Source organism: Crassostrea angulata, chromosome 3 (assembly GCF_025612915.1).
Source record: "Crassostrea angulata isolate pt1a10 chromosome 3, ASM2561291v2, whole genome shotgun sequence".
Classification (NCBI taxonomy): domain Eukaryota; kingdom Metazoa; phylum Mollusca; class Bivalvia; order Ostreida; family Ostreidae; genus Magallana; species Magallana angulata.
In genome coordinates this window covers 29,929,351-29,945,658 of record NC_069113.1, presented here as the reverse complement: position 1 = coordinate 29,945,658, position 16,308 = coordinate 29,929,351, and the positions used below count along the sequence as shown (strand labels likewise).

The 16,308-nt window shown below is 33.8% G+C and overlaps 1 protein-coding gene across 1 annotated transcript in view; it reads left to right on the top strand.

The window, feature by feature from the left end:
• The window catches only part of LOC128175626 (muscle-specific protein 300 kDa-like), a 173,893-nt gene that overhangs the window by 103,409 nt on the left and 54,176 nt on the right, over positions 1-16,308 (top strand). Inside the window, exons 89-91 of the mRNA XM_052841400.1 lie at positions 12,219-12,339; positions 13,652-13,857; positions 15,099-15,241. Of these exons, the coding sequence (XP_052697360.1) occupies positions 12,219-12,339; positions 13,652-13,857; positions 15,099-15,241 (470 nt within the window). The remainder of the gene's footprint in view (positions 1-12,218; positions 12,340-13,651; positions 13,858-15,098; positions 15,242-16,308) is intronic.

The window sequence follows — 16,308 nt, the reverse complement described above, 5'->3', positions numbered from 1 at the left end:
TCAAATTATACTCTAATATACAATATTTTAGGTAATAATTAAAAAAAAAAACCATCTGATGGTAGTCGTTGAATGAAAAAGTCTTACTGATTTTCTACAAAAATATACAAAAAACTAGACACGATCTCGTTGCGAGCAACGAGGAGGTCTTCCGTCTGATTTTTAGAAGAGGAAATGACCTTGCCTTTTATCTTCATCAACGAAACATATCAAGAAATGCAGATGTGATCTAAAAGAGCGATGGATGAAGGATTATAGACCCCGTTGGATTCCTAATTTGAAGGACCAGCCCCATTTTATATCATATTAAATAAGAGATCTTTTGACCTAATAACAGGTCTAATGACCTGTAATAAAAAGAAACCAAAGAAAAAAAGAGCGTCTTCCTTTGTAAACGGAAGACCCTAATAACAATAAGAATAGAAGGGTGTTCCGCTGAAGACGGAAGACCCTAATAATAAAAAACTGTTTTTGTCTAAATCTTAATTGAAGAGTGTTTTTCGACTTGTACTACAGTCCAACAACCCTTTTATGTTGAATATTTTAGTTAGAAAAACAAACAAAAAGGAGAGAAAGTAATAGAGAGAAAGAGCAAAGCTTGGCTCCGGCGAGATTCGAACACACAACCTTTGCAGGTATCTCAAAACATGGCTGACGCGAAATAATTCCCGAATTTGTCTTTGAATTTGGGGCGTTTTCGCCCGGAAGAGGAGCTGAGTTTTTGTATAAAATGAAAAACAACGTGTAAGATGTCTGACTATTCAGGTTTGGTAACAGTGCAAGGTCATTTGAAATATTGATGCGTGTTTGTGTCTGAAGGGGGTTGAAAAGACCCGAGCTTGATTTTCGTCTTAAATAAATCGAAAATAGAATTTTGAGGTGTGGATCTCGGATGCGGTTAACAACAATTAGGGGAAGTCCTAAAACAATGACTGATGCATTTTACCCATGTATTTCAGTGTTGAGATTTTTTTTCGTGTCGTTTTCTATTATGTTTGACTGTTTGATTTGATTGATAAAATCTTTATAAATGTAGAAATAACGAAATCAGTAACACGTAAATTTATTCGGTAAAAATTTGATGACAGTAATTTCCACAGTTCTAACATTCATAAGTAGTTCACACGCTATCGTAAATACAGACAAAATAGAAAACAAGAAATATACATGCAACAGAAATATAACGCGGCTGCTTACATCCCTTGTACTGTGTAAATTTTAAGTCTCCGTACAGGCTATACCCGCCGTTTGATCTCAGGAATTTCTTCTTAATTGTTCAATCCGCTGCATATTTGGCAGACAATAAGAATGGGGTCCAAGGTTTTTTTCTACAGTCATGTCAAGCACGCCAATCGAAACTCAAATGCCCAAAAATTTATAACTCTCTTAAAAATGAACGAATATGTCTGGTCATTAGTACAGTAATCTAGAATTGAATTAGATTGAAAATAAAGGCTCAAGATGAAAGATCCAGTAAAATAAGGCCAGAAAAACTAAATGATTTTGTGAATAGGAAGGGGGGGGGTAGGTGCGTGTACAGTGTGTAAATTTAATTTCCACGTATAGGCAACAAGCGCCGTTTAATCTCAGGAATTTCGTCTTAATTGTTCAATCCGCTGCATATTTGACAGACAATAAGAATGGGGTCAGAGGTTCATTTTCACGAATTTTCATTAGGATTGAGTGAAGGGCTTGGGAGTCAGAATTTTTTTTTACAGTACATGTCAAACACAACAACTAAAACTCAAATGCCAAAAGCTTCATAACTCTGTTAATAATGAACGAATTGGTCTGGTAATTAGTACAGTAATCTATAATGGTAATTATATAGTTGAAATTAAAGGTCGAAGATCAAAGATCAAGTAAAATCGGGCCCTAAAAACTAAATGATTTTATGAATTTGGAGGGGGGAGGGGGTCGGTCGGTGACTTCTATATTAAACGTAGAAAATTAAATTCTAAATATCACATATTGCAATATGTGGTATTAAATAAAATACATATGTTAAAAACAATGTATAAGCGTTGTTTGAAAGATGTAATTTTTTTTTTTACATCTGTTTATTTTTAGGCTCAAACACTCATAAACGGGTGGTCAGTTTTCAAATCTTGTCGCAGTCACCCGTGCGTTTGTATAGTTACGAGTATAAACTTCGGAGGTTTTTCTTAATCCCAGACAGGCAACAGATTTGTATCAGTATATAGACATGCACAAAAAAGGAAAAAGTACACCATCATTAATAAAAATGACTTTTTTGCGTTGATTTCCAATCAGTAAGAAGACAATCATTTAACAATGCATTTCAAATTATTTGAATCCATAGACATTATCCCGTAACTTGAAATAAATACATGTATAATTTTTTGACGCCAATGTACATTTAGCCTCTATCCAATTTACTGCATGTTACCTGTACTTAGTTCTTATGTACTTGAGAGAGAGAGAGAGAGAGAGAGAGAGAGAGAGAGAGAGAGAGAGAAAGAGAAAGAGAGAGAGAGAGAGAGAGAGAGAGAGAAAAGAGAGAGAGAGAGAGAGATTTATTTTCTAGTTTTTTATAGTGTTTAGGGAATTAGTATATCAGCAACGTATGTCAATAAACGCATGCATACATGCAAGCGTGTATCTATATATGTGAACAAATACTAATCAGTCCTTCTTTTAAAGCCATGTAGAATAACGTTGGTGCATTGCTAAATGTTGTGTGCATACAGTCATTGAGATGGCGGCATTTCTTTGATCCCGGCAAAGCGACCCAGTGAACTCTAATGCGGTCGTACTGCAGGGGCGCTTCGGCGGCATGTCTTTGATGGCGGCGATGCGAACTGCTGACAAAAACGAGCTCTATATTTGTACTAAAAAAGCTGTTATTATTTTTATTTATGATAAAAATAAAACGGAAAACAATAAAAACCATCATTTTAAAGGTAAAATCGTTAAACAAAACAAAATTAGGGAAGAACAAATAATCGGCACTCGGGGATGGAACCCGGGTCGCCTGGGCACAAGTCCAACACTCTAACGACTGAGCTACGCGGACTCTCGCTTCAGAACTTTTGAACTCAAAATCTCGGGAATGCCTGGATCGATTTTAAAACGAATTTCATATTCTGAAGTGTTTTAAGCGTCTCTATCGAACAAAAACATAACAAAAAATCAAATCTAAAAATTTGAAAAATTAAGGTTTTTCATTTCCTTCCGGTGACGACCGGAAGTGACGGCGGACGTTTGGATATGCAAAGGGCACTGCGGCCGTTCACTCTCTACCTTCTCTGAAAATTTGAAGGTTCTTTCGTAAATGCTTTTTGAGAAAAATCGTGAACAAGCAAAAACGTAAAATCTTTAATATCTCGGTACCGGAAGTGACGATCAAAAAAAGCCCGTGTACTTTTCTTACAAATTTTGTCATGACTAAGATCTGAAAATTTCATGAAAATTGGCTGAAGCATTTTTGAGAAAACGTGACAAAAAAAAAAAACAATAAAAATAATAGTGAAAAAGAAACAAAGCAATAACAATAAGGTCTTCCGTTGGAAACGGAAGACCTTAATAATACATCTATTCTCCAGCTCCAAAAATATTCAGTTTACATGCTATTTAGGTCTTTCCACCTTTCAGGTGAAAGACCTTTTGTATTTCTTATGTTTTTTATTAGGTCTTTCCACCTTTCAGGTGAAAGACCTTTTGTTTTTCTTATGTTTTTTATTAAGGTCTTCCGTTTCCAACGGAAGACCTTATTGTTATTGCTTTGTTTCTTTTTCACTATTATTTTTATTGTTTTTTTTTTTCTGTCACGTTTTCTCAAAAATGCTTCAGCCGATTTTCGTGAAACTTTCAAATCTTATTCATGACAAAATTTGTAAGAAAATTACACGAGCTTTTTTTGGTCGTCACTTCCGGTACCGAGATATTAAAGATTTTACGTTTTTGCTTGTTCACGATTTTTCTCAAAAAGTATTTAGGGTATAACCTTCAAATTTTCAGAGATGGTAGAGAGTGAACGGCCGCAGTGCCCTTTGCATATCCGAACGTCCGCCGTCACTTCCGGTCGTCACCGGAAGGAAATGAAAAACCTTAATTCTTCAATTTTTTAAACTTGAATTTTATTTATGTTTTTATTCGATAGAGACGCCTAAAACACTTCAGAATACGAAATTCGTTTTAAAATCGATCAAAGCATTCCTGAGATTTTGAGCTCAAAAGTTCTGAAGCGAGAGTCCGCGTAGCTCAGTCGTTAGAGTGTTGGACTTGTGCCCAGGCGACCCGGGTTCCGTCCCCGAGTGCCGATTATTTTTTCTTCCCTAAATTTGTTTTCTTTAACGATTTTATCTTTAAAATGGTGGTTTTTATTGTTTTCCGTTTTATTTTTATCATAAATAAAAATAATAACAGCTTTTTTAGTACAAATATACAGCTCGTTTCTGTCAGCAAGTTGCTTAATTCAGACGCTCGTCGCATCGCCGGCATCAAAGACATGCCGCCGAAGCGCCCCTGCAGTACGACCGCATTAGAGTTCACTGGGTCGCTTTGCCGGCATCAAAGAAATGCCGCCATCTCCATGATTGTATGCACACAACATTTAGCAATGCACCAACGATATTCTACATGGCTTTAAAAGGAGGACTGATTAGTATTTATTCACATAATTATAAAGATACACGCATGCATGTATACATGCGTTTATTGACATATGTTGCTTATATATTGATTTCCTGAACACTATAAAACAGTATGAAATCTCTCTCTCTCTCTCTCTCTCTCTCTCTCTCTCTCTCTCTCTCTTTATCTCTCTCTCTCTCTCTGACCACCCTTGTATTTGTGTTTGGGCCTATGTATTAACAGATGTAAACACTGATCGTTGAAATACACTGTTAAAACAAAGAGTCTGATTATTCACTTTTGATTTATAAAAATCATTACGGCAGGGTGGATTGGGATTATAATCACTTACACTCAGTCTTATAAAGTTTATATTTATTTACAAAAGTCTACAAACATGTACATGTTCGCCCAAAAGCGGGATTAGTGATTAAGCAGCGGGGTCGAAAATTCATAAATTTCCTGTTATTAACTGATTGTTTAACACTGATCGTTTAGACATAACACTGGGGTATCGAGTGGATTCGGGAAAAGAGGGGATAATTAACCATGCTGCATTTGTTAGATGTATGTTATTTTATTTTCCGACTTTGCAGAATTTTTTTTATCACACAGTGTTAGTCGGCAAAGATAAACTTGAGACAAAATAATAATAATCGATGTATCAAATTAAAGAAGCAGATAAAAAAATTAACAATTTCTTTACCGGATCGATTTTTGATTAACTCATCTCTCTTTCTCTCTCTCTCTGTCCATCTCTCTCTCTCTCTCTCTCTCTCTCTCTCTCTCTCTCTCTCTCTCTCTCTCTCTCTCTCTCTCTCTCTCTTATAATAGCTAGATAAACAATGAATGTGTATATCCGTATAAATTAGCCTGGCGAAAATTTTTATCTGGGTATTATATATGTATTAATTTATTAAATCGGAATTTGTTATTCTCCCCTGGGAATAAACCCCGTTTCAAAATCGCCCCCACTTGGTTTCAGACTTTTGACGAGTCATCGGACAATATGCTTTGCCCTGCGTATGATCTCTCTCGGATGGGGATCCGATTACTATTGATGAAATAAAATCACTATTATTGATGAAATAAAATGTTTTTCTATTAACTTATATAGCAAATTAAAATTGCTGAGGTGGATTGAAAATACGCTTCTTATAACAACAGTTTCAATCCAGTGTTTTCTCAGACGTCCGCGTCAATTTGTTCCCGCCCATTTTTTGACGTTTTGACCTGTTGCATTCTTCTCCATGTACCTAATGTTAACGCTATACATATATTGGAATAAAAGTAAATATCAAAGAAAAAATCATAATTAAGATTTTGAGATTTTAAATTTCAAATCAATGGTACAGTGGCTTATACAGCGCTTATACAATGTTCTAACATATGTATTTTGTTTAGAAATTGTGTAATATGTGATATTTAGAATTTAATATTCTACGTTTAATAAAGATGTCCCCGACCAACCCCCCTCCTCCCTTCTCCCAATTCATAAAATCATTTAGTTTTTCTGGCCCGATTTTACTTGATCTTTGATCTTAGGCCTTTAATTTCAACTAAGTACCATTTTAGATTACTTTACTAATTACCAGACCAATTCGTTCCTTATTAACAGAGTTATGAAGTTTTTGGCATTTGAGTTTCAATTGTCGTGTTTGACATGCACCATGATGCACTCTAAAAAAAAATTCTAACTCCCAAGCGCTTCACTCAATCCTACTGAAAATTCGTGAAAATAAACCTCGGACCCCATTCTTATTGTCTGTCAAATATTCAGCGGATTGAACAATCAAGACGAAATTCCTGAGATTAAACGGTGCTTATTGCCTAAACGTGGGAATGAAATTTACACAGTACACGCACCCCCCCCCCCCCCCACCTTCCTATTCACAAAATTATTTAGTTTTTCTGGCCTGATTTTACTGGATCTTTGATTTTGAACCTTTATTTTCAACCTAGTTTAATACTAGTTTACTGTACTAATGACCAGACCTATTCGTTCCTTATTAACAGAGTTATGAATTTTTGGGCATTTGAGTTTCGATTGGCGTGCTTGACATGTACTGTAGAAAAAAAATTCTAACTCCCGAGCCCCTCACTCAATCCTAATGAAATTTTATGTAAATGTACCTCGGACCCCATTCTTGTTGACTGCCAAATATGCAGCGGATTGAGAAATTAAGAAGAAATTCCTGAGATCAAACGGCGAGTATAGCCTGTACGGGGACTTAAAATTTACACAGTACAAAGGATGTAAGCAGCCGCATAATATTTCTGTTGCATGTATATTTCTTTTTTTCCGTTTAGTCTGTATCTACGATAGCGTGTGAACTACTTACGAATATCAAAACTGTGAAACTACTGTCATCAAATTTTTACCGAATAAATTTACGTGTTACTGATTTCGTTATTTCTACATTAATTTTATAAAGATCTTATCAATCCTGCTGAAAAAAAACCCAGTCAAACATAATAGTAAACGACACAAAAAAAATTATCAACACTGAAATACATGGGTAAAATGCATCAGTCATTGTTTTATGACTTCCCCTAATTGTTGTTAACCGAATCCGAGATCCACACCTCAAAATTCTATTTTCGATTTATTTAAGACGAAAATCAAGCTCGAGTCTTTTCATCCCCCACCCCCCCCCCCTCCAGACACAAACACGCATCAATATTTCAAAAGACATCGCACTGTTACCAAACCTGAATAGTCAGAAATCTTACACGTTGTTTTTCATCTCATATAAAAACTCAGCTCCTCTCCCGGGCGGAAACGCCTCAAATTCAAAGACAAATTCGAGAATTATTTCGCGTCAGCCATGTTTTGAGATATGATGTTTGATCTTGGGCCTTTAATTTCAACTAATTAAGACCCTTCTATTCTTATTGTTATTAGGGTCTTCCGTTTACAAAGGCAGACGCTCTTTTTTTTTCTTTTTATTACAGGTCTTTAGACCTGTTTTTAGGTCAAAAGACCTCTTATTTAATATGAAATAAAATGGGGCTGGTCCTTTAAATAAGGGATCCAACGGGGTGTATAATCCTTCATCCATCGCTCTTTTCACATCTGCATTTCCTGATATGTTTCGTTGATGAAGATAAAAGGCAAGGTCATTTCCTCTTCTAAAAATCGGACGGAAGACCTCCTCGTTGCTTGCAACGAGATCGTGTCTAGTTATTCTTATAATTTTTCTTTTCTATTTTCCTTGGGACAACTTTTTTATTTCAAGAGGTATTGAAACAATTTATTCTTTATGTTATTGGCCATTAAAAGTTATGGTACCAAATGACCCTTTGCTTGATAACTCCCAGAACTTACAAAGTTATTGCCCTTGTGTACGAAAAGCTTGTTATCGCTACTCCTCTGAAACCATAAGAGATAGAGATTTGGAACTTTTACCAATGTCTTCAGTACACATAGAGGGTTCTTCAATCTACTAATACCGAAAGGATCCGAGCCCCCTTTCTATCAGTTATTGCCCCTGAAAGTATTTGAATTTCCATAAAATCACTTCCAACTTTTTTATTATTTATCATAGAGACATCGGACCACTTGGGATGGAAGCGACTACCTTGGCCGAAAAAAATGACATAAAGGTCAAAGGTCAAGGTCATTTGGAAATCTCTTAATTAATGAGTTTTTAGATCTCTTTTGTTTAGTGTAGTAAAGAAAAACTTTTTTATGGATGTAATAGGACATCTTAAGACATTTCAAAATATATCCCCTTGGCTCCTTCTTATAAATAGTTACAGAGTTATTGCCCCTTTTGTACGAAAAGCTTGTTATCGCTACTCCTCTGAAACCATAAGAGATAGAAACTTGTAATTTTTATCAATGTCTTCAGTACACTTAGAGGGTTCTTCAATCTATTCATACCGAAAGGATCTGAGCCCCCCTTCTAGAAGTTATTGCCCCTGAAAGTATTTACATTAATATAAAATCACTTCCAAATTTTTTATTACTTATCATAGGGACTTCGGACCACTTGGGATGGAAGCGTCTACCTTGGCCGAACAAAATGACATAAAGGTCAAAGGTCAAGGTCATTTGGAAATCTCTTAATTAATGAGTTTTTGTATCTCTTTTGTTTAGGATGGTAGAAAAAAAGTTTTTCATGGATGTAGTAGAACATCTTAAGACATTTCAAAATATAAACCATTAACCCTTACCATGTAACAATTATAGAGTTATTGCCCCTATTGTACAAAATGCTTGTTATCGCTACTCCTCATTAACCGTTAGAGATAGAGACTTGAAACTTTTACTAATGTATTCAGTATACTTAGGCGCTTCTTCAATCTATTCATACCAACAGGGTCCAAAGTCCCTTTCTAGCAGATATTGCCCCTGAAAGTTTCGAATATTCAATTAAAACACAAATAACTTTTGAATCAATAATCATAGAAACATCGGACCACTTGGTATTGAAGCGTCTACCTTGTCAGATGAAAATGACATCAAGGTCAAAGGTCAAGGTCGTCAAGCAATAAAAAATTGCAAACTTAATCGTTTGACACTTTTTAAAATGAAGTAACGCAGAAGAAATATTTTATTCTATTGAAGCAATCTTATTTCAAACATAAAAAAACAATGAGGTGGAAAGACCTCTAATTGTTCGAGAACAATTAGTCTACTAGTTATTATTTTTTTTCTTCTCTTTTTTTCCAGGGACAGCTTTTTTATTTCAAGAGATATTGAAACAATTTTTTCTTTATGTTATTGGCCATTAAAAGTTATGGTACCAAACGACCCTTTGCTTGATAACTCCCAGAACTTACAAAGTTATTGCCCTTGTGTACGAAAAGCTTGTTATGGCTACTCCTCTGAAACCATAAGAGATAGAAACTTGGAACTTTTACCAATGTCTTCAGTACACTTAGAGGTATCTCCAATCTATTCATACCGAAAGGATTTGAGCCCCCCTTCTAGTAGTTATTGCCCCTGAAAGTATTTACATTTCTATAAAATCACTTACAACTTTTTTATTATTTGTCATAGAGACTTCGGACCACTTGGGATTGAAGCGTCTACCTTGGCCGAACAAAATGACATAAAGGTCAAAGGTCAAGGTCATCTGGAAATCTCTTAATTATTGAGTCTTTAGATCTCTTTTGTTTAGGGTGGTAGAGAAAAACTTTTTCATGGAAGTAGTAGGACATCTTGAGACATTTTAAAACATAGCCCCTTGGCTCCTTCCTTTAAATAGTTACAGAGTTATTACCCCTATTTACATAAAGCTTGTTATCGCTACTCCTCTAAAACCATAAGAGATAGAAACTTGGAACTTTTACCAATGTCTTCAGTACACTTAGAGGATTCTCCAATTTATTCATACCGAAAGGATTTGAGCCCCCCCCTTCTAGTAGTTATTGCCCCTAAAAGTATTTACATTTCTATAAAATCACTTACAACTTTTTTATTATTTATCATAGAGACTTCGGACCACTTGGGATTAAAGCGTCTACCTTGGCCGAACAAAATGACATAAAGGTCAAAGGTCAAGGTCATCTGGAAATCTCTTAATTAATGAGTTTTTAGATCTCTTTTGTTTAGGGTTGTAGAGAAAAACTTTTCCATGGACGTAGTAGGACATTCTAAGACATTTTAAAATATAGCCCTCTGACCCTTACCATGTAACAATTACAGAGTCATTGCCCCTATTGTACAAAATGCTTGTTATAGCTACTCCTCATTAAACGTCAAAGATAGAGACTTGAAACGTTTACTACTGTATTCAGTACACTTAGACGCTCCTTCAATCTATCATACCGAAAGGGTCTAAAGTCCCTTTCTACCAGTTATTGCCCCTGAAAGTTTCGATGATTCAATAAATACACATATAACTTTTGAATCAATAATTATAGATACATTGGACCACTTGGTATTGAAGGGTCTACCTTGTCAGATCAAAATGACATCAAGGTCAAAGGTCTAGGTCAAGCAATAAAAAATTGCAAACTTAATCGTTTGACACTTTTTTTTTATAAAGTAACGCAGAAAAAATACTTTATTCTATTGAAGCAATCTTATTTTAAACATAAAAAATAATGAGGTGGAAAGACCTCTAATTGTTCGAGAACAATTAGTCTACTAGTTTTATATTACATTTATTAAGAGTTATATATTTTGCTAACAACCCCCCCATAGTATATCAATTTATTAAACAGCTACTCTTGCAAACATGTATACCCCCATACTGTTTGTGTTATTTTTACAAGTTGTTGTACAAACGAACGTCAAACTGAACATGTTCATTCAAATCTAAAACGGAGGAATCTCTGCGTAGTTGTGGAAATTTTCAACAGATACCAAGTATCGTAGAAAATATGTGCAGTCGTTATTTCGACACGGTAATTTCGACTTAAGAAAATGCATTTTAAACATCCCCATAACAATTATAACATGCCTTTTTAGTTAACGAAGAACTTGACTAAGAATAAAATAATTTCTCCAGGTCATTTTCAACTTTGAATGATATAGCAGCTGTGATTTATTAAATAAAAATGAATATATTTATTCATACATATATTTTTTTCTTTAGATTGACGCGCGAACCTAAACATTATCATTTTGTTCAGTCGATTACTCGAGTAACAGAAAGGCAAAAAATCAGCGTTTTATTCAGAGCTGGCTTTACATTGTATATGTAAACCAAACCGGAATAGATCGTGTGATGTCAATTTTTTTTTGGTTTTTAATACAAAGAGAGGAGTGCAAAGTTTAACAAAAAAATAGTAGGGTAATTATGTTTAAAAATCTTCTTCTAAAGAACTGCAATGCTGCAATTGTGAGATCCTCATATAGTGTTGATTCTGAATTGTTAAAACTGTGACCCAAAAGGGTACAAATTTTAAAAATTAAATGAGTTCAAAGTTCAACATTCAAATATATAGGGAAAATATTTTAAAATAGTTTGCTTAGGAATTTACAAAACAATACTACACTTTATAAGATTTCTCATACCGCAAACAGGTTCAAAATCTTCTTAAGAAACATAATGCTATGTTTAGTTATATATTAATATGTACACATACCTTCATATCAAGATCACAGTGACCTTATAGCTCTGCGAATTTGTTTTTCTGAGGACTACCAAGTGTGACATTTATTTCACAAGAAGCAATGATCTACGCTAGTTCATTCACAATGTTTTGTTTCTATTAAAGTTAAGACATTTTCTACCTTTCCTCCGCTTAGATTTGAGACTTCTGGTGGCCGGAAAAACTGTTTAATACTTGAACATGTACCTGATATGAAACCTGCATGATATCGAATAGGTTTTACACATGGTAGAATAGTGTAAACACGCATGACACCATAGTAAAGAATAGGAAATATAATAGAATATAAAAATAACAGGCAGGCAATGTAAAGATGTCTTGTTTTGGCAAGTTTTGTCATTTTTTATTACTTGTGTTCTGTTGATTCCTTTTACTTATTAGTTAAGACAACTTTTAACTCTGTTCAACCATGTTGATTATACATGTATGAATAATATTTATTATAATCATCATAATTGAAAATCATATATTGTTTATACCGCTAGCAATTTTAAAACTCATGATGATATGTGAATGAACAGTTGATTTGAAAAATTGTATTTCATCAACAGGCACTACAAAATGATGTCACTGGCTATAAACAACAGATTGATGAACTGCAAAAAAGAGGCAAAATGTTACATATAGATTGTACTGCTGAAGAAATGACTGAAATCAACAGCAAACTTTCAGGTATGAGATTGTTGTAATTTTTTGTTTTCTTGACTTTGAACATAATGGTGATTTCCAGAAAAAATCTTTAATGTAAAAATTTGTTAACTTACTGAAAGTTTTACATGCATGATAACTTTTTAGACTCAACTTGTTTTTCAATCTTGATTTTATACATTGTGTAAATCTTTAAATTGTTTATTGGAGTAAAAATTTGCAGGTATACAGGCGTTTATAAATGTTTGGATAATTATACCCCTGCAAACAAAGTTTAGGGGGTACATTGGAATCACCTTTTCTGTCTGTCTTGTCTGTCTGTTTGGTCTGTCTGTTTGGTCTGTCTGTCTGTCTGTCTGAAGAAACAATTTTATAACACCCTTACTAAAATACAATGATACAATAATAGCCTAATTGATATATGCATGCATCTATTGAATATTTTTGTTAAGTCAGCAAGCTTTTTGGAAAGCTATTATTGTTACTTGTCCTATCTTTACCATACTTGCATGGATGGTGCATCGGGACCTACTTGTGAACTTGAAAGATTTGGATGCTGAATCTGGACCATAGATTTCAGAGGCTGGAGTAGGTTTAAGGTTTTCGAGCAGGTGTCCTTTGATAGCCATATCTGATTTACTGCTAGTCCGAACTTCACCAAACTTGTATGGATGGTGTGTCTTAAAATACTTATGCGCTTGACTGGCTTGATTGCTGAATCTGAGCTATAGGTTTTGAACGCAAGAGGAGGTTAAGGTATTTGGAAAAGTTTAACTTATTGGAGCAGGTGCTCTTTTATGACTATATCTAAGTTACTGCTAGTCCAAACTTCACCATAATTGTATGGATGATGCGTCTTATTATACGTAAGCACTTGCCAGGCTTGAATGCTGAATCTTAGTCAAAGGTTTCAGATGCTGGAGGAGGATAATGTCGAGCAGGTGCCTTTATTTACTAGTATTCCTATCTTCACCAAACTTTCATGAATTTTGCATCTTACACATATGGTATCGATACTGATACAATTGACTGGCTTGAATGCTGGATATGAGCAATAGGTTTCTGATGCTGTAGATACAATCTAATTGCACTTTAATGAAATGTTAACTTGTCATCAAAACTCAAGTTTACAGGCATTTGTTTAAAAAACAATTTTTATAGGTTGTAACATTTTCCATGTATAATTCTAAGTCACTCCAGGCAATGATTTAGCTCTGCCTAAACCAAAGTAACAATACAGTATTCAAGGGGCAACTTTTTTGCCTTTTAAAACTTCTCATCATTTATTGAACCTCAAATCTCACCATTTCTGATTTTCTTTTTCTATTTATTACAGAAGTTGACAATAGATACGCAGTACTACTTAACGATATCTCAACTTGTCATAGCTATCTCCGAGACAGTGTAGTCTCAAGAAGAAACTTTGAAAGTGACCTGCTTAAAAATGATAAATGGTGTAGAGAAACTGAGATGAGATGTGCTTCAGAGCCAGTTCTAGACTCTGCGGTGGAACTTTTGGAAGAGCAACTTGTTCACTACAAGGTAATATAACCGATATGGTTAATTGGCAATATTCTGCGATTGGCACAAAGAGGAAATTAAAGAATAAAAAATTGAAATTATAAATTAAAAACAAAAAACTGAAATGTTTTAGCATATAGTTTTACTTGTAATTGTTAAGACTTTGATCCATGGACAATTCCTTGGCCTCACAAGGGGTTCAAAGTTTGATTTATAGGTTTATATCATATATATAAACAGTTGTTTAAGATCTTCTTTAAAACAGCTTTGCTCAGTATGTGATATGACTATAAAATCACCCTGTTACAAAAGGGGTTTTAGATAAACAATAAAATATCCAGGGGAAACAATATGATTTTTTTTGGTACAGAATATGTTCTTTTTATATTGTCAAGATTTTTTTTAATATAACTTTATAAAGTTGATTTTATAATGGCTATTGTTGATCAGGTTAGCGATCTGGCCCTTTGGCCTCTTGTTTTGATATTGATTCATCATATGGTATAATAATATGATCTAGAAAAATGTAGAAAAAAGGTTTAGAAATCTTTTCAGGGACTTAAGGATGGCGTTAACTTAGATTGAAAAAATTCAAATTCCACTGAATGTTATTTATAAAAAAAAAACCATCTATCGACTGTTATGTTAACAATAAAATGTGATGTTTAGAACAAATTTCACTTATGACTTTGAACTTTATAAAAGTCTGAATTTGACAACTCAAACCTTGAGTAACTTAAGGTCAACATTCTTAAATTATACCAAATATATATTAGCAAAAATCATATTAATGTAAGATAATTACAAATCAGCCATGACCAGCATATAAATATGTACGCTACAAAAGAATTTAGAAACATAAACCGTTATCAGATAAATATCAGTTAGCATATTAATGGGTTGAGTTATACTGAAACAGTGAGGTACATGTAATGAACTCTCTATAGTGACTCTCATTACTAAGCTATCTTACAATATAAAAAAAAATGAAAATGTGTTAATGAAAAAAGTTTGTGGAATGCAAATAACAAAAATGTCTACAAATGCATTCTACATCTACATGTACCTATAAATCATCATGCAAAGAGGGGCTTGCAGATGGATGTTAGATGGGTTATAATTATTCAAGCCAATAACCCCTAAAAATCAACATAGATTATGACATTTCAGAGAGATGTAAAATCCAACTAATTACAGTTGTAATTATTAAAACATGGCATGTTAAAGTTCAATTCAAACCTGTGACTGTTTTTTATATGCAGAGTCTTCAAAAAACTTCAAAAATGTTTGAATCTCTTGGAAAAGTGATTGAAGAAACTGGTACATCTTTTAAACCAAAACTTGTTGAAGAAGACAAGTTGAATATGGCACAGCAATTGAAGAGTGCCCGTGAGCAGTACGATAGGTAAGACACTGTCTCCGTCCAGTCGATTATATTGGAGTCTATACTTTTATAAGGTTATTTATTCTACAATAATTTGACTTAATTAACTTAATTTATTTTAGTAGCTATAATGAAGAGGATTTTAATTTAAAGGGACATGGTCGCGATTTTGGTCAAATTCTAGTTTTTCTGTTTTTATTATTTACAATGCTTTAGGAATGCATTTTTAATGATCAAATGAAATTTGAGAGTCTGTCGAAGAGATATTAGTAAGATACAGGGCTCACAATTTTCTGTCAAGTAAACAAGGCTTGTGCCCTGTTTTTGTTTACATAGGTTCAATATACCAGTAAAATTCCTTTTCAAGCTAATTTGTATATCTTCTTATTCATTTTCAGCATAAATAAATAGTTTTTAAGGTCAAGATCTAGTAAATGAAAGGTACCTACAGGTTTATGAAATTCAGGATATAAATTCTAAAATTTTAAACAACCATTTTCTAAAAAATATGGAGGATAAAAGTAACAAATCTCGGAGTTTTGTCAATTTTTGACTAATGAAATATATCTAGAATGCCTACAGTTTCTTAAAAAACGACATTAAAAAAGCTCTTGACCTCCTCTTTAAAATGATGTCAAATTGAATATAGGTACCGGGATTACTTTTCCCATGATTAACTATAGAACTTCAAAATATTATTTTATTTTCTATATAATTCATTTCAAACCGTAAAATACGGGAAAAGATTCATGAAATTAATTATGACGTCATAGTGGTTCTAGCACCAAAAAGACAGTCTGGAATCATTTACTAGATCTTGACCTTAACGTTTAACACATTCACTTTAGGTCTACAACTGGAATTTTCACTTCAACATTCAACATGTAAACAAAAGTTTTGTTTACATAGCAACGAATTGTAAGCTCTGTAACTCGCTTATAACTCAACAAATGACACTCAAATTTTGGTTGCCTATTAAAAATGCCTTACTGAAACATTGTAAACATTAAAATCAAAAAAATAATTTCGACCAAAATCGTGACCTTGCCCCTCTAATATACCACTGCCAATCTGGGTGGAGGTATAAG